The sequence below is a fragment of the Hylobates moloch genome, unplaced genomic scaffold (genome assembly GCF_009828535.3).
Source record: "Hylobates moloch isolate HMO894 unplaced genomic scaffold, HMol_V3 SCAFFOLD_10, whole genome shotgun sequence".
In the NCBI taxonomy this organism is placed as follows: Eukaryota; Metazoa; Chordata; class Mammalia; order Primates; family Hylobatidae; genus Hylobates; species Hylobates moloch.
The window spans coordinates 41,944,970-41,967,235 of NW_026652285.1; the positions used below are offsets into that span (position 1 = coordinate 41,944,970).

Below are 22,266 nucleotides of genomic sequence, written 5' to 3' on the forward strand. Positions count from 1 at the left end.
TGTATTTTTAGTAGAGATGGGGTTTCACCGTGGTCTCGATTTCCTGACCTCGTGATCCGCCCGCCTTGGCCTCTCAAAGTGCTGGGATTACAAGCGTGAGCCACCGCGCCCGGCCCTGGGATGGTGCTTTCTCTAGTTGCTTTCACTTTGTTTTATTTCAACTCTATGTGCACCCAGTGTACGTTTCTCCAGGAAGCTAAGGCATAGTTAGCTACATGGTCCATGGGGAACTCAGAAGTTTTCTCTATTAATCCATGTAAGCCTCAAAAACTAGTGACCCAAAGGCCAAGTCCAGCCAACAGACATATTCTGATGCTCCGCACAGAGCTTTGAAATGTCTGTAAATTATCATCAACATTTAAAAATAAAGAAATTACATGTTTTGAAAATCAGATTTCCAGTTTCTTTTGAAAAACTTGAATATCAGGCAACTCTGGGACCATGCCCCATGGGCAATAGTCGGTTGGAGTTGAGTGGCAGTGTCTGTTTGAAACAAGCCATGCATTCGAGAATTTGCCACAGAGCCTTCTAAACACACCAGGACTCCACAGGCTTCTGAGCTTGTGGCCTCTGACCTATCGGTAATCCACATAAGGATATAAATTAGGCAGTCCAAGATTTTATTAAGCACTTATTGTGTCAGGCAAAACATTTTCCACAGCAGCCTTTTCCACTGAAAACTGGTTAATTGGGAAAGTACACGTTGTTCCATTTTACAGATGATAAAACAGAAAGTTCAAGTAACTTGCCTTATAAAGAGTGTGTGGGGGGGTCTCCTAACTCCTAGTCCTGGACACATGACACAGGGCTTAAACAGCAGGACGCTGCTCGCTCCAGGACGGACTATCTCTTTGTGCATTGAAAATGTTCCTCAGGCAAACAATGCTCCTTAATTCCTGTCTGCTGATGGTGTCAGGAAGATGCATGTGCTTTTTACTTTTTATTTCAAAATAATTCTAGATTTAGAGAAAGTTACAAAGATAGTACAGAGTGTTCCCATATACCTGTCACCTAGCTTTCTCTAATATTAACATCTTACATAGCCATGGTACATTTATCAAAACAAAATTAGCATTGGTACAGTAAAATTTACTGTGGAACTTATCAGATTCTCTCAGTCTTCCACTACTTATTGTCTGTTTTTCCTGTTCCAGGATTCAATCCAGGATACCACGTTGCATTTATTGGTGTATACATCTATCAATCGTATCTCCTTATTCTCCTCCAATCTATGACCGTTTCTCAGTCTTTATCTTTCATGACCTTGACACTTCTAAATGAACAGTGTTCAAGTATTTTGTAAAATATTCCAGAATTTGAGCTAGTCTGCAGTTTTCTCATGAATAGACAGCATTCTGGTGTTAGGAGAAGTGCATCATAGAGTCAGCATGTCACATCATGTCACATCAAGGGACACATGATATCCACAATACTTATTAGTAGTGCTGAGAGCCTTAACCACACTTATTTAAGGGGGTATTTGTTTATCCACTGTAAAGTGACTACTTTCCCCTCAGTCACCAAGTCATCCCAGACTGAAGGGGAGGGGGACTTAACTCCACCTTCTAGGGAGAGGGGAGTATCAAACAATTTGTGATCGTATGTTAAAACCACCAATAATTATTAAATTTTTAGAGACATATCTTTGATGTCATGTAAGAATTGTGTTCCTCCTTAAAATGTCATCCACTCATTTTACCACTGAACAATGGATTCTGCATGCAATAATTATTACTGTGGTATTATTGCTGTGGTGTTCTCATGGTGATTTTCTCTTTTCCTCATTCTTTCTACACTTATTCACTGGAATTCTTCTGAAAGTAATAGTTGTTTTTTCTCCTCCATTTGTTTATTTCAATAATTTGTATTAATTTGAATTCATTCTTTGGGTTGTAACTAACATCATGTTGTTTATTTTGTTGTGCATATTGTTCCCTCTTTGGATATTGAGAACTCTCAAGTTGACTAATTCTGCAATGCCCTTCACCTATTTTTGTAAGCCTTTGTTAGCTTGTGACACTACAAAATGTGTTCAGGGTTTATTTACAGAGGTTGGGGCTCTGCATAAGAAGTTGTGAGGGGGAGGGCGATAAATGGAAGAGAAGCAAAGTAAATAGCAATTTTTCTCTTGAAAGGAGATAAAAGTAGTGTTTACTTTTTAACATTCACTTGGCAGTAATTTCAAAATTACAGAAAGAATAATTCAAACAATTCCTCTATAGCATTAGCCAGATGCACCTATCATCACCATTTACCCTGCTTATCATTTGCCTTGTCAAACTATATCTTTTCTAAATCACTTGAGATAAGTTGACACATCATAATCCTCCCCCTCTAAATGCTTCAGTGGGTACTTCCCAAGAACACAGTCATCTTCTTACATAATTAGAGTACACTCATCAACTTTGGAAACTCTATAACACTGATGCAATCCTGTAATTGTCCATGTTCCAGTTTTGTCCATTGATTCAATACTGACCTTTACAGCATTTTGAAATCTAGTTCTTGAACAGATGATGAAATCTAGTTTTTTTTTTTTTTTTTTTTTGAGACGGAGTCTTGCTGTGTAGCCCAGGCTGGAGGGCAATGGCGTGATCTCGGCTCACTGCAAGCTCCGCCTCCCAGGTTCACGCCATTCTCCTGCCTCAGCCTCCCGAGTAGCTGGGACTACAGGCGCTCGCCACTATGCCCAGCTAATTTTTTGTATTTTTAGTAGAGACGGAGTTTCACCGTGTTAGCCAGGATGGTCTCGATCTCCTGACCTCGTGATCTGCCTGCCTTAGCCTCCCAAAGTGCTGGGATTACAGGCATGAGCCACCGCGCCCGGTCGAAATCTAGTTCTTGAACTAGACTGATGTTTATGAGCCTACTCATCCTGATCCCTGGAGAGGTACCTATCACTCCTGTCCTGGGTGAGGTTCCTATTTGATTTAGTCAGCAAGGCTCCCTGAGCCCACCGACAACCTGGCAGGATTGAGCACGCAGAATGGACCTGGATGGATCCAAGCGAGACCCTTGCAGAGCATCTTAGAATAATTATAGTCTATGATGACAGATGCTAAGTAGTCCTTATTTTTCTGGGGCACACGAACTTTCCCCTAAATGAAGGAGGGAAGTAGCTCAAACTGTGGGACGTGATGACAGGACTTTGGGCATCAGACATTGTGGGTTCAGAGCCCAGTATCAGCGCTTACTGATTCTGTGACTTAGACAAGAATTTAAACCTTATACCCCTGGCTTCTTGTCTGGTTACAGGGAAAATAATAAGATTTATTTCCCGGAGCTCTTGATATCATTAAGTGAGATAATTTTTAAGATCACATTAGCAATTGCCAAATATGATTCATTGTTCACTGTCACTTCTGTGATGTCAGCACCCAATGAATAGACATTCTGGGTGCTGTGAAAACAGCAGGTCTGGACTCCTGGCTCGCCCCATCATTAGCTCTGGAGCTTGGGGAAAGTCAACCTCTCGGATTCACTTTCTCACTCACAAATACAGGAATAGTAAAACCTAGCACAATATGCTGAGGATTAAATGAGATGGCATTTGGTACTGTCTGCAATGCAGGTTGCTAATAGAAATATAGATAATGATGATGATACATATTTATTATTGAGCAGATACTATGTTAAGTACTTTTCATGCTCCATTGTCTCATTTAATTCCCAGACCAATGCATTTTTCATGTGACAAAGGAAAGCTTCATAAGTGTCATATGGACTAAAAGTCACAGGGACTTCTCTCGTAATTGTGTGTCCCTCTTTCATGACTTGGTGTCACCCCAATGAATTCAGGTAAGCTCTGAGGGAATAACAGGGCTGAGTTATTGTGGACACGTCCAGTATAAGCTTTTTTCTCCCATGTAAGTCCTTTTTTAGTTAAAACTCCAAGCTACCCAAGAACTCACTCATATTGCCCAGATGATGTTGTATTTCCCCTGAGCCTCCTCCTAAGACTCAAATATACTGCCGGCAAAATCTGAGGTGGCTTTGAAGGATATTAATTATAACGAGATTGTGCAGAGGGACTCAAGACTGAAATTCAAGTAGCCTGACAGAATTTTGGAGGGGAAGTCAAAAAGAAAATGTCTGTAATCCCAGCACTTTGGGAGGCTGAGACAGGCGGATCACGAGGTCAGGAGTTCGAGACCAGCCTGACCAACATGCTGAAACCCTATCTCTACTAAAAACAAAAAAAATTAGCCAGATATGATGGCACGTGCCTATAATCCCAACTACTCAGGAGGCTGAGGCAGGAGAATTGCTTGAACCCCGGAGGCGGAGGTTACAGTGAGCAGAGATGGAGCCACTGCACTCCAGCCTGGGCGACAGAGGGAGACCCTGTCTCAAAAAAAAAAAAAAAAAAGAAAGAAAAGAAAAGGAAAAGAAAATGTTTTCTGAAAAGTGCTAAACTAAGACACTAAGCAGCACACTCCCACATTGCAGTCCAGCTTCCATCTGAGAAGGTGAGAGAGGAACGGGAGGAAGCTCAATCTGCCCTCTGTCCAGTGGGGCCTGAAGGTGCAGTGGGAGGAGAAACCAGTCCAAATGTCTCCGGCCACAGTCAGGTGGAGACATCTTAGCTCCCAGACCGAGAAACTTTGGACCTAAAGATATTTTCACCATGGGTGAAAAAGACCACCTGAGTGGAAATGGAGTGACAGTGAGTCGCCTGCACCTGTGGAAGCAGAATCTCCATGTGAGGGGGCTAAACAAACACGTTTGGTGCTGGTGTCAGAGGGAGTCTAGTTTTTGTTTGTTTGTTTATCCTTACCATGACCCACATGAAACTGGCCACAGGGAGCACTTCGACAGAAAGTGCAGAGAGGAAAAGGGATGTGTGTCTTGATGTGATGCACGGGGAATCATCTTGGGAGAAAGTTAATCTAGTTCTGCTTTGAGAAAGCAGTGATGACTTGCGCATTGCTCTCAACAGATTCAACTGGATGCCTGCTTTCTTGGTACCCAGCTGTTGTCATGAGTCGCCATCTCTCTGTCCCGTGGCTGGGTGGTTTGCTGGTGATGACACAGGCTTTGGAGTTGGGTGTGGTTTAAATCCCAGCTCCATCACTATTAACAAGGTGACCTTGGGCAGTGGCTTGCCTCTTTGTACTTCCTCTGTAAAATGACGGTAAGAAGAGGGTTGTTGTGAGAATTGAAGGTAAGATGTAGAGCGCTTTGAAGAATAAAAGGTATTCAGTAAGCACTCAATAAAGAGCATAAAAGTAAGCCAGAGACCACAGACCTGTAGCCCACCAGCCAGTAGGCAAAGATATGGTGGGCAGTTTTGTCTGACCACTTGGTGGGGGCAGACCTGCTCCTTTTCTGAACTCACTTCCACGCCCTGTTGTTGCAGGGCTGAGTTTCATTTGCCAAAACCAATGCATTTCCCCCCCGCTGTCTATACTTTTAAAAGGAGAACTATTGCCCTCTACCCATGAGTTTATAAAACCTGGGGAAACAAAAAGATAAATATAGTAAACCTGATTTTTAGAGGTGGGAGTCAGAAGCAGATAATATTCCTAAGTGTTTTTTATAAAAATAACCAGAACAACTCAAGTATGTGGCCTTCTGGACACTACAGTGATTTAAATTTCCTGCTCCTGCTTTTTGAGCCCCTGGGGAATGGAAGACAACACAGTTATCTGGGTTCTAAGAAAAATGAATGATCTTATATTCTGAGAGAAACTCAGGTTTAGAAGGAATTTGAAAGACATCAAGGCCGAGCGCCGTGGCTCACACCTGTAACCCCAACACTTTGGGAGGCGGAGGCAGGTGGATCACAAGGTCAAGAGATTGAGACCATCCTGGTCAACATGGTGAAACCCTGTCTCTACTAAAAATACAAAAATTACCTGGGCGTAGTGGCGTGCACCTGTAATTCCAGCTACTCAGGAAGCTAAGGCAGGAGAATTGCTTGAACCCGGGAGGCGGAGGTTGCAGTGAGCCGAGATCGAGCCACTGCACTCCAGCCTGGCGACAGAGCAGGATTCCATCTCAACAACAACAAAAAGACATCAAGAGCACATACACAGTCCCCTGAGAAGTCTCTTCTCTTCCATCTGCATACACATGGGATGAAAGTAGCAAGTGGAAACTTAGAAGGCACGTGAGTGTGCACCTCTGAAATGGAGTTTATAAACAAAAATCAATTGCACAACAATAGAATGGAGACACTGAGTTTGAAAAGTTGCTCATGTAACAAATAGGAGCTTAATCTTACAAATCTTTAAAAGTGGCTTAGGAGGGTTCAGGTACCTAATGGGTTTATGTGTCTGCACATTGCTTAGTATTTCTTATTTCTGTGACAACAAAACCCTACCAATCCATCCCCCAGGAGATCACAGCGGCTTTCCCTTCTTCCCAACCACACAGAGAGAACAACTTGAGAAACTAGCGCCTTTCCACTCTCATTTGAGCCCCAACAGGGGCAGTACCATATGCATATGGCATAGAGCTAATGATTATCTCTGCCTGGGCCAGGTGCAGAGGCAGAGAGAGCCACTGTCAGTGCCTAGGTTTTCCATCAATACCGCCAGGGAAATGTAGACATCTTTTATTTCCTGTTTCCTGCCTTATTTTGATGTTTTCCTAAAAATGCTTTTCTAAAATTGCTATCAATTCTGTTCAAAGAGGGCAACACCAGCTACAGTGAGCCGAGTAAATGGGAGCAATAAATATAAAACAAGTTTTTTAAAACTAGAAGGAAGAAGATGTCACAGCTCATCTCAAACAAAATGCACTTTCTTTTACAGAAGTTCTTGCACGTTGTAGTAGTTCTAACTGCTCAAGTTCAGGTTCACCAGCAGTTTTCAGTAAAACAAGCAGTGATGCTGTGAAATAACATTGGAGGGGTTGAGCCCAAGAGTCAGCACAGTGGCAACTGCCAATTTTAGTAAGACAGTCACTCCTTAAACATGTTCAGCATCACTCAGTAAATGTTATTATAGGGCCTGACCACAGAGAGCCCACAAATATAACATCCTAAGTGATGTAAGGGTGAAACTCATCACCAAGAGCTTTGCTAAAGGCTTCTCTGGACGCGGTCCAGCACTGGGTCTGGGACAAGATGGGAAGCCTCTTATCCCCATGACCTAAGTCTTTCTAATTCTTACAGCCCAGCAACAGAGATAAATAAGGCTTCAATATGAGCTGAGTCAATAAGAAGCAAAGCATTTGATATCATGTATAAAGACAAGGAGACTGTATTTAGGTGGTGGTTCAAATTCAGTTAACACTTTTGATGCTTGCCAGGGATCAGGAGATGCATTGTGAGTTCCCTGAACAAGCATGTGGCATGCAGGGAGGGGCATTTGGGGACTGAATGGTGGGCTGTGTTGAGGGCACTTTCCTGTATGTTACCACACTTCATCTCCTCTTCGTGGCTAAGGAAAGGGGCTCCGAGCAAGTGAACGGCTTTCTTGCTCAAAGTCACAACAGTGCAAGTCCTCCACTGAGCTTTCTCTCCATTCTGGTTGTCAGGATGCAGCCTCCTGGCCTGACAAGGGAGGTAGGGATGCAGCTGTGTTTCGCAGACAGGACAGCTGTGTCTACATGACCCCTAGTGGGTGGGCTGTGGCTTGGTGAAGAACTCCAATCCCAGTTCCTGCTGGAATGACAGCAATAGCAAGTCTGACCAGCCAGAGTGGTATCTGCATGCTTGGGTGCAGAAGCAGGATAGAGGGCTGCCCCGTGAGACAGCGTAGGAAGGAGGAAGGCATAGAGAAAGCAAAATAGTTCAGGGTGCCCTGCAGGGAGAGCACAGGGAGGAGGTTTCGAGAAAATCTAAGGAAGAAGGACATAGGCTCTATCTGCAGATAGAGAATGAGCCCACTAGGAGTGGCAGGTAGGTAGCCCTCTGACTGCATCCAGCCAAATGCCGTGTTTTCTTCAGCCAGTGTGGTGTTGGACCCTTTTGGAATGCATGTCTTGAAGCAGAGCACGTGCCCTTCAAGACCTGGTGCCCCTGCCTCCAGTGGCTTCACTCCTTTGGGATGCTTACGGATCCCTGAAGACGTCTGAGTTCATGTCCCCTCCTAAGTCCTTCCAAAGCTCATGCCCACTACTCTCAAGCTACTCTATGAAAACAGAGACCCTATAAATGTTTTTCGATCAAAAAGGAATGAGAAGCAGAGCTGGCATGCATCAGATTCTTCACAGCCTGATTTCCTTTGGGTTCACCCTAATTTTTTTTTTTTTTTTTTTTTTGAGACCGAGTCTTGCTCTGTTGCCCAGATTGGAGTGCAGTGGCACTGTCTCAGCTCACTGCAATCTCCACCTCCCAGGTTCAAGCAATTCTCCTGCCTCAGCCTCCTGAGTAGCTGGGATTACAGGCATGTGCCACCACGCCCAGCTAATTTTTTGTATTTTTTTCTTTCTTTTTTTTTTTTTTTAGTAGAGACGGGGTTTCATCGTGTTAGCCAGGATGGTCACCATCTCCTGACCTCGTGATCCGCCTGCCTTGGCCTCTCAAAGTGCTGGGATTACAGGTGTGAGCCACCACGTCTGGCCCAGGTTCACCCTGATTTAATTTACTCCTTGGGTGTGTAGACACCACCCTGCTTTCAGCTATTTTCTGTAACCCAGTTCATGACTGTGCAACTACAGTATCTGCTAGAGTAAATCCTCCCTCCGTATCCAAACCACACCTTCCTCCCAAACAGAGAGGATGCAAAATGCCATGCGGATGTCAGCAGGCTGTGTTCCTGCACGGGCCTCTCTTGTTTTCATAATGAAGTTCTTTAGAATAAAATGTTCATTACCAATTTTGAGAAAAGAGGAACATTTCAATGAGTACCTGTTTGACCAAGCTATCCTTTTTCTAAATACCAGGTACCTAATATGAACTTGTAATCTTTAGGGGTATTTTGTAATTTAAAAAAACTTGTGAAAATATTATGCACATAAAAGGCATTACCTTTTGCATACTTACATTGCAAATTCTGCATTTAACACCTTCCTCGCAGTTAAAAGCAAGCACTGTCTTCTTATCTTGAACTTGTACATCAGGAAAATGAGATGCCTTAGATATTCCTGGAGCCTGAACAAAACCCACAGGAAACCTAATTGCTAGAGGAGGGCATGCATTCCACAGCCTAGTTCTATGAATGAAAATGTAAAATCAGATGTATTTTGTTAGTGGCTTCTCTTTCAATGTCCAGTGGCTAGAAATTTATTAGAATTCTGTGCACTGAATGATTAGCCTGGGAAAGAAAATAAGTGAGAAATATGCCCTTGAAAGACAGGAGCGGGTCAGGCTGGAGGACAGTCCCAGGGTTGAGAGAGAAATTCCAGAGGCTCCATGGTGCAGCCCCAGCCTGGCAGACTGCAGAAGGTGACGGGATGTGAGTGTTTCCCTTACCCAGAAAGTAGAAAAGCAATCCACGCTCAGACCCTCAATGTCTGAGATACTCCAAAGGGGCCGGATCTTCATATGAAAAAGATAATTTGGAAGGGGGTCATTTAACTTGAGTAACTGAACACCCATTAAATGCTTCAATGTATTAAAAACAAAATACGACTGAGCTTCTGTTCAAGAAGCTCTACCTCTCTAAGTCACAAACACCCCAGCGTCCATCAGTCACAGGAAGGGGTAAGGTCACTGAGCGCCTGGAGTGGGAGAGGGCACCTAAGTCAAACTTCCTCTTTCCAGGGAGTGTCCAGGAGCGGTAAGAAGAGTGCAGGCTCCAGGTCCTGACAGCCACACTGCTCTCAAGCTATGGAACCCCAACACCATCTATCAATGCCTCTGAAAATCAGCTCCTTTATGTGCAAAATGAGATGTGAATTAGCTCGATTTAACTATTCCACAATGTGTACACATTTCAAAACGTCATCTTGTACACAATTATATACAGCTTTTGTCAATTTAAAAATATATTTTAAAAGTATTTTTAAATGTTTAATAAAAAATAAAATGTTTTAAATAAGAAAACAATGGCCCTCACGTAGCTGTGTGTGACCAGTGAGAACCACCTGCAGAGCAGCTGGCACTGAGGAAAATGTTTTCTCCCTCTTCTCTCCCCGCGTCTCCTTCAGTCGTCTCTACCCTGACCTGCCTCGCTGCCACCACCCACCCGCATGCTCAGCGGTTTTTTCTAGGGCAGCTCTGACTACAGAAATCTGGCTCTTATCCAGATTTGGAGGCCGAGCGGGCATCACGGGTCAGAATATAAAACATAGTGAAACCCTACTCTATAGAATACAAAAAAAAGAAATAAGCAGGTGATTGGAAGATGGGTCCAGGAAGAACACCGGAAGTGGATTCTTAAAATCTTTATCGAATACCCAAAGCTGTTTTCAGTTGCAAGCTTCTTCTTACCCCAGTACACTTACACATGCTGTTCCCTTCAAGTGGGAAGCTCTTGTTGCCCCTCTGATGAGAGCATCATATTCTACTATTATACATATAAGTGTAATATAAATAAAATACAAATTATTCTATATCATAAATATAAAATAATAAATGTTATTTCTTCTCTGAAGCTTTTTTTTTTTTTTTTGAGATGGAGTCTCACTCTGTCGCCTAGGCTGGAGTGCAGTGGCGCGATCTCGGCTCACTGCAAGCTCCGTCTCCCGGGTTCACATCATTCTCCTGCCTCAGCCTCCCGAGTAGCTGGGACTACAGGCGCCCACCACCACGCCCGGCTAATTTTTTTGTATTTTTGTAGAGACGGGGTTTCACTGTGTTAGGCAGGATGGTCTCCATCTCCTGACCTCGTGATCCACCAGCCTTGGCCTCCCAAAGTGCTAGGATTACAGGCGTGAGCCACCGCAGCCAGCGTTTTCTCTGAAGCCTTTTCTAAACTCCTCTCTCACCCCTAATCCTTTGGGTACCCCAGGAAAACCCAGCTTGCACAGGGTCATAGGGACTTTGTAGCTGTGGAGTAAGGGACCAGGTCTCTTTCCAGTCTCCAGCCAGGGCTGAAGCATTTCTCTGAGCAGGAGCTGCCAGCAGGCAGGGAGGGATCTGTTGTGCAGGCATTTGTGTCCGCCTGCCTGATGGCACTACTGAGATCTGGAAAGTGGGCCACGTTAAGGTAAAAAGCAAACATTTTTGGGTTACATATGTGTCCCTTCAGAGGATGTGTATACATATGCTGAACGAGCTTGCTCCGGACATACCCATTTCCAAATGCAGCGGGCACTTCGTGTGAGCAAAGAGGATCTGCAGAGCAAAAAGCACTGGCTCTGAAGACCGACAGACCTAGGTTCAAATGCCAGCTCTTCCATTTTCAGTGATGGCCACAAGCAGATTCTCTCTCTAGTTTCATCTGAACAGCGAATAGAGACAGAGCTGTAGCGAGCATCAGACGGGACAGTGTGTAAAGCGTACCCGGCCCACACTGGGTCCTTGATAGACAGCAGAGGCTCTTGCTATTCTGTGAGGAAGGATGGAAAGAGCACACTGTTAACTGGTTGTTGGCCATTTGTCATGCATGAGGCTTAGCACTTTTGTTGACGATGCGCATCTTACACATGCACACACACACACAACTGAAGTAACTATTAAAGGACATTTTTTTAAGAAAGCTAAAATAATGAATCATATTCAAATATAAAATGAAGAAGTATCAGATATTTTATTTTACTTATAAATAAGGAAAAAACTAGTAAGATATTACAACTGAGTCAAAAGAAAATTTTAAAAACACATCAATGAAAAAATTGATATTCGTAGGTATAGCAATTGCATTCCACTGCACAGAATTTATTTGGATTTCTCTGTTCATGAACCATTTTCATTACTATAATTTTTCTATAATTTACAAAATTGTCAAATAGCTCAAAGACAGTGAAAACGGCAAGCCTTAAAATCAGATAATTTGGAAGAGTTACCAGATACCCTTTTTGGTTTTGTCTAATTCAAAATTTTTCATGATGTTTTCTGGCATAGCTATTATTATTCCCATTTGCAGTTGAGGAAACAGACTCAGAATACAAGTGTGTGATGTGTCTACAGTCACCAAAAAAAAAAAAAAAGTGTAAATGGCAGTGTCTACATGCAAGCTCATCTTTCTATCACTCCAAACGTAGAGTGGCTTTGTTTAAAGAACTGGGATTTGCTTTACTTGTATATTTCAGGGGATGAACAATCAATACATCCGTCGAGAAGTCTTCTGCTGTGAAACTTGTCATGAGCTCAAAAGCTTCTGGGAAAAAGAAATTAGCAAACAGACTTTTTACCGAGAACTGGAGGAAGATCGTCAGGAAAGAAGCGCCCTGAAAAAGTATGTGAATCATTTCTCTATTATTACTTTTAAAGTGGATTTCCCAGAGATATGCCAGATATGAAGACGGAGGTAGGGAATTCTCTTTGGTTCCCACTGCTGTAAGAATGGACATATGCTGGACATGAAAGCATGAACTCTGTGCAGTGACAGGAGGAAATGCAAGTTCTCATGAGGAAATGGGAGCAAGGCTTGGAAGGAAGAAGTTCACTGTGCTCACAGGTCCCAGAGGAGGGGATCACACATGCATGTCCCACAGGGCCAGAGGGGAAGCTCCTGGTTTTGGTCAGGTGGGAGAAGAGCTAGCGGGAACCTCTCAGCCACAGTCTTTATTGGGGTTTCTACGAAAAAGGCAAGGCGGTGCAGAGTGTGTAATTCAGGATTAGTTAGTTTGAGTCATTCTGGCAGGATTTGGGCTATAGGAGTGGTTTCCAGTTGCCTGGTACCTGGCCCCAGGATAATCAAGGTCAGGGGAAATAGTGGCTCACTGTATGAGAGTTAGACAAGGAGGTGGCTAAGACTACAGACTTGAGATTGGTTGGTCTGGAGATTGGCCAAGCCTTTTGCTATCACTAAAATAGGGCTAGTCCTAGCAGGGGCAGTCTCTCCCTAGCCAGCAAACTTTGTAAGATGTCAAAACATCATAAAACACAGAAAATAGAAAACATCACCAATGCATCCACTCATTCAGTCTTGCAAGTATACCAGGGTTTTTCCACCTCAGCACTATTGACATTCAGGGCCAAATAATTCTTTGTTGTGGAGGGTTGTTCTGTGCTAAGATGTTTATCAGCATCCTTGGCCTCAAAACATTAGCTATCTGTAAGATCTCCACACAAATTGTGAGAAGCAAGGCCACCTGGAGGTCAAAGTTGTCCCTGATTGAGAACCAATGACTCAGAGATATGGACAAGACTTTTTTTAATATAAAAAATGAAGTTATGTTATTTATGTCTTGATAAACTAAAACAATCTGTTCGCTACCCTTTCTCTGTTACAATCTTTAGCACATGTGGTTACACTACATTTCAGGGTTAGGTTGACAAATATGTATATGTGTGAAAAACTAGTGTAATAAAAAGATCCCTCATCTGGGATAATATGTATCAAGATTCTTGGGAGAAGGGTAATGTGGTCTTTCCCTCACTGGCAAGTGAACTTGTTGTTCTATTCCAAGGAGTCTGCTGAGAGATGAAGGTTTGCTTATGTGGGAAGATGTGTCGTGTGTGTCAACCTCAATCTGGATGCCAGGGCCAGCACCTACCCTCACACGTCAAATGCCTTGGAGCAGAAGGATCAGCTCAATTCTTTTGGGCCTGTCCAGGTTCTCTGTCCCTAAAATGGGAGAGGCTAGCCAGGCTGTCTGTCTGCTAGGATGTCCACTTGCAGATGCAATGGTAGTCATGTGTTCCCCACAGCAGAGCACTGTGATTCCATGTTTCTGTGTCTGCTTAGTGCATGCCTAACTGAAAACATTCACATGTGTAAAACTCAAAGTGAATTTCTAAAACAAAATCCTTTCTTAAGCCCAAGAGGACCCTCCTTCCATACCCGGAGAAGAGCTCTGCCAACATTCCAGCCACACTCCTGGTGGCCTAATGGGCAAAACTAGGCCTTCCTACATGCTAGAAAAGTCTCATGTTAGAGCATCCAATGCGTTAGATTCTCAGGGAAGTGAAGAGAGTCCGTTGTGTGGTCCCCACCATCTTCCGTCCTCCAGTCCTGGCCCACTAGCCCACTGGAAGCCAGATCCCATCTTGAGCCCTGTGCAGTATCTTCCCTTCCAGAAAGCAAAACTTGCAATATGATCTTATTTTTGTCAAGATAGTAAAACTTTTAAATATATAGTATGTAAAGGAAAAAGATTAGAAAAAAATACACTAAGATACTGAAAGTGGTTATTTTTGACTAATAGGATGACAGATTGTGTGTGTGTGTGTGTGTGTTTGTGTGTGTTCTCCTATTTTTTCCAAAGTCTCTGTAATGATCCTGTGCCATTTTTAAGTAAAAAATAAGTTATAAAAATGGCAATCAATTGGAAATTGTCCATAGAACAAAATGCATTAATTTTCCAGGCTCCCATGTTCCCTAGAAATGACCCCCTCTTCTAAAGTTTGGAGCAGTTTTCTCTACCTTCTATGACTGAAAGAATAAATCTTTGTGCTCATCATGAAACATTTCATCAGTCTCCCCCAACTAAGTGTTTAAAGACAAGATTGCAGCGGCCACAGGACTCAGAACCAGGATACCACCAGGAGCTGAGGAAGCGAGGCCACTCCCTGGGTCCCTCCTTCAGCCTCGAGGCCGCTGACTAGAGCCATCACGCTTATCAATTGTGAATTAGAATTCTCAAAAGCCTTTTTAATTGGTTAAACAATGAATTAAAACCTCGTGGTTTTACTGTTATTTTTGCTGATAAAAAAAGCAAAGCAAACACATACACATCCCACATGAACCAGGTTTCACAAAAAATCTAGAATTTTTAAATTAGAGCCAAAATGTCAGAACATTTGCTTAAATCCCCGCTGATCTGAGCAAATAGTTTGAAACGCTGTCCTAACAAAGTAATACTCTCCCAACATATACTTGCAGACCAATAAATATCATAGACCCCTGAGTCCCTATTCCACCCCTGTGGGCTCTGCCTCCCCCAACTCCACTATATGCGAATGCACACCCTCCAATGTACACACACACACACACACACACACACGTAACACTCAGGCCTTTTTAAATTCTACCCTCAATTTATAAAAGGAAAATCCAATCCACCGTGCAATCAAGAAATGTTCTAAATATCTGAGTGAGCAATAGAGAGAAAAAACTTCCAAATTTTCCACCAAACCCCTTTGTTGACAGGAGAACAAATCCAATAATGTCTTATGTTCCTCTCCCTCTGCTGGGCTAACCTGGCAAGATGTTGTTCCAGAGCTGGGTGAAGTGTGTTAAGCACACACCTGTGGGTTCAGTGACTCAGAGAAGGGAGCTGGGGATGGAAAGAATCCGTTATTCCTAGGAACTGATGTGCTATATCTGGCAGAGGTCCTGGGGTGAGATCACAAGACAAGGTGGGTGGCCCCAGAACTGGGAACTTCTTTAATTTCTCTGAGTCTGGATAGAGAAAAGCAACAGAACATGGATGGGTTAGTCCCCCAAAGAAGTTGGAAAGTGTTTTCAAACAACTGATCGAGGCAATTCGAGAAGACTCGAGTGTCGTATCGGCATGATGTGTGACCATACCTCCTGGTTTGCCTGGGGCAGTTTGGATGGACACCTATCAGTTTGGTATAATCATTGACTGCAGTCTCTTTTATTTTCGAAAGTATCTCAGTTTAGATAATGTCTTATGGACACCTAAGTGCCCAGCCAGTAGCTATAACTAAGAAACTGGACAGTGCTTATATGAACTACTAATGTTTTCAGGCAAGAAGTGTGGTCTTCAAAATACCACTTCATAATTTAGCAGATCTCAACAGTGCCAGGTAGACATTAAATCTGGGGGTGCATCAAGCCTCACCCCAAGACCACTCACCTCTCTCTTGCACTGAAGCTTGCTTATCGATTGTATCAATTAGGATGTTTTCAGCTTCAGGCAATAAGATAATTGGACTCAGAATCTACTAGCCAGATGAAATCTCTATTTCAAACTTTTTATAAGACAAGAGTTAGTCTACAAAGAATAAGCAGGGAGAAAATTTTTCGTCAGATTTTTCATTCAAACTGAAAGGATAGGAAATGCAGCTGGTAAATTGAGTTGGTCAAATGAGTATGCCAAAGCTTGTCAGCCTGTGTGAACGGACTGAGCTCTGCCCCTTGACCAGAGATGTGGCCAGTGAGCTGCAGGCCACAAGGAAACCAGACTCAGGCCCGCCTCTCCCCACTATGGAAAAACAATTGTCAAGGCATGCTTCCTGCCTCCGAGAATGGAGTAGGTGTAGCAAAACCATCATCTGACTTTTCATACTAAAGTAAAAGCATAGAGATCAAGATTGGAGTACTGAGATCTGAAATGGGAGATCAAGAATTCAGTCAACTCTAAATTCCTTGAGGACACGGAGTACTCAATTGCTCTTCTTTACATAGCGTGGTAGCCACAGAAGTGCCCCACTCAGACGACCTTCAGGATCATTTGCTTTGGGAGCATAGTTGACTGATAGTGCTGGCTGCTCCCTTTCTGGATCCACCATCGTGTATGAGCCAAAGCCATACTTCTCCCAGGCTGCTCCCGGCCAATTACTGAGGGTGGCAGAGGTGCTAGTTCCAGGCAATTCCTGCATGACATGGCTCCCCTGGGGGCAGCATTTGCTCAGGGACTTCCCACCAGCCCAGCCCAAGCTTCCTCAGAACAGTGCTGTGGGGTGGTTTCTTCCTACTCAATCGTTATTTCCCCCCTCTCTTTTCACAGATGTCAGACCAGCGCTGAAGTCTAAAGGCTCTTCTTGACTGCTTCAGTTTCCTCCCTTCTTTATTTTTCGCAGATGTTTCCCACAAATCTGCTTCTTGGAGGACCCAAACTGACACATATGTTTAGTGCCTAGCATAAGATGGAAAAATACAATTATAGATCCAGTTCTCCTCACCCATTCCAGGAATAACATCATGATTATGGCTTAAGAGTCTCACAAATATCATCCTGCTTTCTAGGTAAGCCCCAGACTTATCAAGGAGAATCTGTGCTCCTAGGAATTAACATATCCTCCACAAATCAGAAGAATCTAGAACAAGAAATAGTAAACATTACTTGGTCTCCATTTGAAAAGTGAGGCCAGTATTTCTAGGCTGAAGGTAAAAATGTTCTCTGAGCTTTAGTGCCAGTCTTATGGCTCTTCTGATGTATCTGAATTTGTAAGCCAAGTTTTAAGCATTATCTTCCTCCTATGGACCTTCCCTACTTCAAAAGGAAAGCCCCACTTATAAATTTGTATTCACCGGTTTACTGAGAACCCCAAAATAAACAGAAGCAACACAGTAATGAAAGATACCAACAAAAAAGGAGCAGCAAACTGTCTGAATATTCATAAAACAAGATTTAAAAGACATTTGGGTAGATGGACACCTGAATTCCTTACCATTTAGCAATAGTGTATAACTGCTATAAAAAGTGAATAAATATATTATGAACCCCAGATTCCTATTTATTTTTCCTAGAATGAATGCATCATACCAAATGTGTTAATTCAAGTCCTCTAAGAAGCAGAGGGCAAGAGATTAGATGTGTATGAGTTTTATTGGAGGAAGCACCTGTGAATGAAAAATTGGAAGGAAACTTGTGTGCTGATGAATGTTTACCTGGCTCTCTGGAGGAAAAATGTATGTGTGTATATACATACATATGTTTACAAGTCTGATATGAAAGCTGTGTAGCACACAATTTATAAACAATAAGAAAATGCACAATGCCCATTATAAATCCCATATAGTCACCTGATTCTCACAGAGAATAATAATGAAATGTGATTTTATTCATTTTTGCCAACCTCTTGTATCTGGGCCAACTGATGGTTGCAATTCAACCATAATTTGGAAAAAAATCATACAACAAGTAAACATTTGATTACTATCCAATTCAGAAAAGAAGTCATGTTATTGAAGATAATAGTTTTCTAGTACTGAAAGAATATTTCCTCAATTTTTTTGCTATTTATAATGTATTAGCTATAGACATGACACACTTCTAAATTTAATCCATGTTAACATTTTGTCCATCGTTTAAGTTGAGACCAAGGGTCAGCAAACATTTTCTTTTTTTTTTTTTTTTTTTTGAGACGGAGTCTCGCTCTGTCGCCCAGGCTGGTGTGCAGTGGCGCAATCTCGGCTCACTGCAAGCTCCGCCTCCCGGGGTTCACGCCATTCTCCTGCCTCAGCCTCTCCGAGTAGCTGGGACTACAGGCGCCCGCCACCAGGCCCGGCTAATATTTTTTGTATTTTTAGTAGAGACGGGGTTTCACCGTGGTCTCGATCTCCTGACCTCATGATCCGCCCGCCTCGGCCTCCCAAAGTGCTGGGATTACAAGCGTGAGCCACCGCGCCCGGCCTCAGCAAACGTTTTCTAAAAGGAACCAGTCAGTAAATATTTTTGGCTTTTTAGGTCATATGATCTGCATTGCAGCTCTTTAGCTGTGCCATTGTAGTGTGAAAGCAGCCATAGCCATATGTAAATAAAATATGTAAACAAGTGGGCAGGGCTATATTTCAATAAAACCTTATGTACAAAACGGGTAGCTGGCCAGATTTGGCCTTAGGGCCAAACCCTAGTTCAGACAATGAACAAAAGGATACATCAAGTCATGTATGATTTATAGTGTTTGCCAGCTTCCATGGTGTAAATATTCCCACCACAGTCTATTTCAAGCTACCAGTGAGATGTCAATGAAGACAAGTTCAGAAGAGGTGTTTGGTAGTAACACCTCATCATGTAGTACTTTCACCATAACAGGTGAAATAGACCTAAGCAATCTGAAGAGCATAGATTGTAAAATGCAGTAAAATAATTAGGAAGTAACGAATTTTGCATAGTCAGTGTCCTTGTTTTAAAATAATTATGTTTATATAATTTACTTTTAATAATGTCTATATTTAAAAATTAGCTTATAAAATTCCTGAAAAGTTAATAATTGGTCTTCATGAACTGTTATGAGCCAGCATCACCACACCACGAAGCCAGAGAAATGAAGGAAAGTCATCAGACTGTGATGCGGGTCTGACCTCCATGAAGGAGAAAAAGAAGGAGTTAGGATTGGGAAGACAGCAGGGCAGCCCTGATAAGTTTTGGCCAGAGTAATGGGGAGTCAGTTAGCCAAAGTCACCTGTTAAAGAAGTTCTGCAGTTTGCTGGGATGGGCCTGCATTAATACTACGGCCATGCCCAGTCACTGTCTTAGAGCAGCCTGCAAGAAGTTTGGCCTTGGCATTGATCTGAGGCAAATACAAAAGGAAAGAAGCTGCAGCCACCAGTCAACTTTGCTCCTCACATCTGAGTGGCGCATTTTCATGGCCACCACACTCAGTAAAAGTTACAGTCCCTTTTGTTAATGAATGAATCCACATTAGATTAAGAAGTGCATCAAGTTCAATGAAACACCCAGGCAGCAGCCCTTATTAGTGAGCTTTAAAAGATCCTAGGTGACAAAAGTCATGTATTTGAAGGCAGCTTTAGTTACAGAGGCTTTCAGAGATGTGTAACAAAAAAAACTTGTGAACCTGGGTATTCTCCAGGTTGGAGAGGTGGATTACAAATTAAAATATAGGATAAATACTTAATAACCATGATTTAGAAATATAATTACGAAAATTACTAATCTGTAGATATCAAAGTAGAAGGTCATATAAGCTCAGTAAATCATCCCTTTTTTTTATTTTTGAGATGGAGTCTCCGTCTGTCGCCCAAGCTGGAGTGCAGTGGCGCGATCTTGGCTCACTGCAACCTCTGCCTCCCAAGTTCAAGTGATTCTCCTGCCTCAGCCTCCCGGGTAGCTGAGATTACAGGCGCCCACCACCATCCCAGCCAATTTTTCTTTGTTTGTTTTTAGTAGAGGTGGGGTTTCACCATGTTAGCCAGGATGGTCTCGATCTTCTGACCTCGTGATCTGCCTGCCTCGGCCTCCCAGAGTGAATGTCTTGACGGTACTGCCCCATGTGCTTCATTCTCTGACAATATTTCAACTTTCAGGCCCTGCTTGCTCATGTGTTTATGCAACAGGCACTACCCAGCAACAGGCCCGTGAGCCAGATTCTTTCCATTATTTCCTGGGCCCATAATTAAGCAGAGTTGTAAGTAAGCAGTTTTCCTGAAGCCAGTCTGGTAATAGGTGCCTAGAGCCTTCAAAATATTTATACCTTCTAAGTGGTAATATTTCACCTCTGGGAGCCACTCCGAGGAAAATAGACTGGGATGTGGTAAGACTATTAAGTATTATACTCCTTGTAGCGTTATTTATAAGAATGAAAGATGAAAGTGAATTCAATTTTTAAAGTTCTTTAATGTTTATTCTGATTTTCCTGTAATAAGCGCATATTATCTAACCCCAGGACCTCAGAGCATGACTCCAGAATCTTCCCATTCTTTGCCGGGCCCATAATCGAGCAGAATTTAATATCATCCCCTTGGAAGTTAGGAATTAGATATATGAATCTGAGGGGAAACACACACGTTCAGACTGCAGCAGATTCCAAGCCCATTGTTTGAATATAGATACATAATGTTCCGGCACCATTTGTTAAAAAGCCTATCCATCGTCCACTGAGTAGCCTTAACCCCTTGTGAAAAATCAACTGGCCATATTACTGTGTATTTATTTCTGGACTTTCTGTTCTATTCTGTGCTAATAATCTATTTGTTTGTTCACTGCCTTGATGATGGTAACTTTACGTTAAGCTTCAAATCAGGTAGTGTGAGTCCTTCAACAGTGTTCTTCAAACTTCTTAAGGCTAATTTACTTTTGCCTTTCCATATAGAAGTTGGAATCATCTTGTTGATGGCTACAGAAAATTCTTGCTGGGATTTTGATTGGCATTACATGGAATCCACCTATCAATTTGGGAAGGATTACATTTGGGATAAAGCCATCTATCCATAGACTATGCCCTTGCGACTATTCATTTTTTTCTTTATTCATTTGTAAAAAGCATTGGTTTGTTGTTGTTGTTGTTGTTGTTGTTTTGAGACGGAGTGTTGCTCTGTCGCCCAGGCTGGAGTGCAGTGGCACGATCTCAACTCACTGCAAGCTCCACCTCCCGGGTTCACACCATTCTCCCACCTCAGCCTCCCCAGTAGCTGGAACTACAGGCACCCGCCACCATGCCCAGCTAATTTTGTTTTTGTATTTTTAGTAGAGACGGAGTTTCGCCGTGTTAGCCGGGATGATCTCGATCTCCTGACCTTGTGCGTGATCCGCCCGCCTCGGGCTCCCAAAGTGCTGGGATTACATGCGTGAGCCGCCGCGCCCAGCACCATTGGGTTTTTTAAATTATTACTTTACTTTAAGTTCCAGCATACATGTGCAGAATGTATAGGTATACATGTGTCATGGTGGTTTGCTGCACCTATCAACCCGTCATCTAGGTTTTAAGCCCTGCATGCATTAGGTATTTGTCCTAATGCTCTCCCTCCCCTTAACACAGGAACAGAGAACCAAACACCGAATGTTCTCACTCATAAGTGGGAGTTGAACAATGAGAACACATGGACACAGGGAGGGGAACACACAATGGGTTTCTTTTAAAAGTATCTTTGAGAAGAAAAACAAAGCCACGGTTCAGTCGACCAGCATAGCTGGAGACAAATGCACTGAGCATGTGCACGGTTTCCCCTCCGCAGGCTCAGAGAAGAATGGAGGCAGAGGCTGGAGAGGAGGCTGAGGATGCTGGACAACCCTGATGAGAAGGAAAAGCCGGCACACACCGCAGACTGAGCGCTGCCTGCCTCACCAACTTCAAAGTTAGCAAGCGACCACTTTTCTAGGGGAAAAAAACTAACACCCAAGTTATGCTTACTTACTAAACAGGACGCTCTCTATTTGTGCTTCCATTTGCTAGGGGATTTACATGTGAAACCTCCCCCAGTGCTAATGGGAGTTATCCTGCTCAATCCCCTCTGCACAGAGGACAGGATGACCGCAAGTGGGATAGGACGCTTGGGCTATTTAATAAGAAAGCTCTTGGAATTAGCACTCTCCAGGTCTCACAGACCCATGTAGCCTAGTATATTTCCACATTTCCTTCTCATTTTGAAATGTTTCAAGTCTTGAGACATTTGAAGTGTTTTCTCTAAGCTTACTGAGGGCAATGACCTTGATGAAAATTTGGCTTCGCCAGGTCTCCTGGAAAAAGAGTCATAAAATCTTGTCCTTCTTTCCCTGCTTTTTGTGAACACAGAAATGTAACTGCTTGCAGAAATAAAGCTATTATTATAGAAAGAATTTAACAATATGGCTTGAAAAGGAACTCAATTAATTTATTTCTTCCTGTAAATGTGTTGTTTTTTCTTCATAAACGGGTTTATTTAGGAACCTGCAATGAGAGCATGCAGATAAACT

The 22,266-nt window shown here is 42.9% G+C and overlaps 1 protein-coding gene across 2 annotated transcripts in view; it reads left to right on the top strand.

Moving 5' to 3' along the window:
* FAM240B (family with sequence similarity 240 member B) overlaps positions 1-22,142 on the top strand; it is a 26,505-nt gene extending 4,363 nt beyond the window's left edge. The window contains exons 1-3 of one of the 2 annotated variants that reach the window (XM_058445224.1): positions 10,613-10,764; positions 12,088-12,233; positions 21,549-22,142. In XM_058445224.1, coding sequence (XP_058301207.1) covers positions 12,091-12,233; positions 21,549-21,642 — 237 coding nt within the window. In that variant the 5' untranslated portion in view covers positions 10,613-10,764; positions 12,088-12,090 and the 3' untranslated portion in view covers positions 21,643-22,142. Of the gene's footprint in view, positions 1-10,612; positions 10,765-12,087; positions 12,234-21,548 lie in introns of those variants that run through there. The other variant, XM_032165471.2, reaches the window with a different exon arrangement.
* The last annotated feature ends 124 nt before the right edge of the window (positions 22,143-22,266 follow it).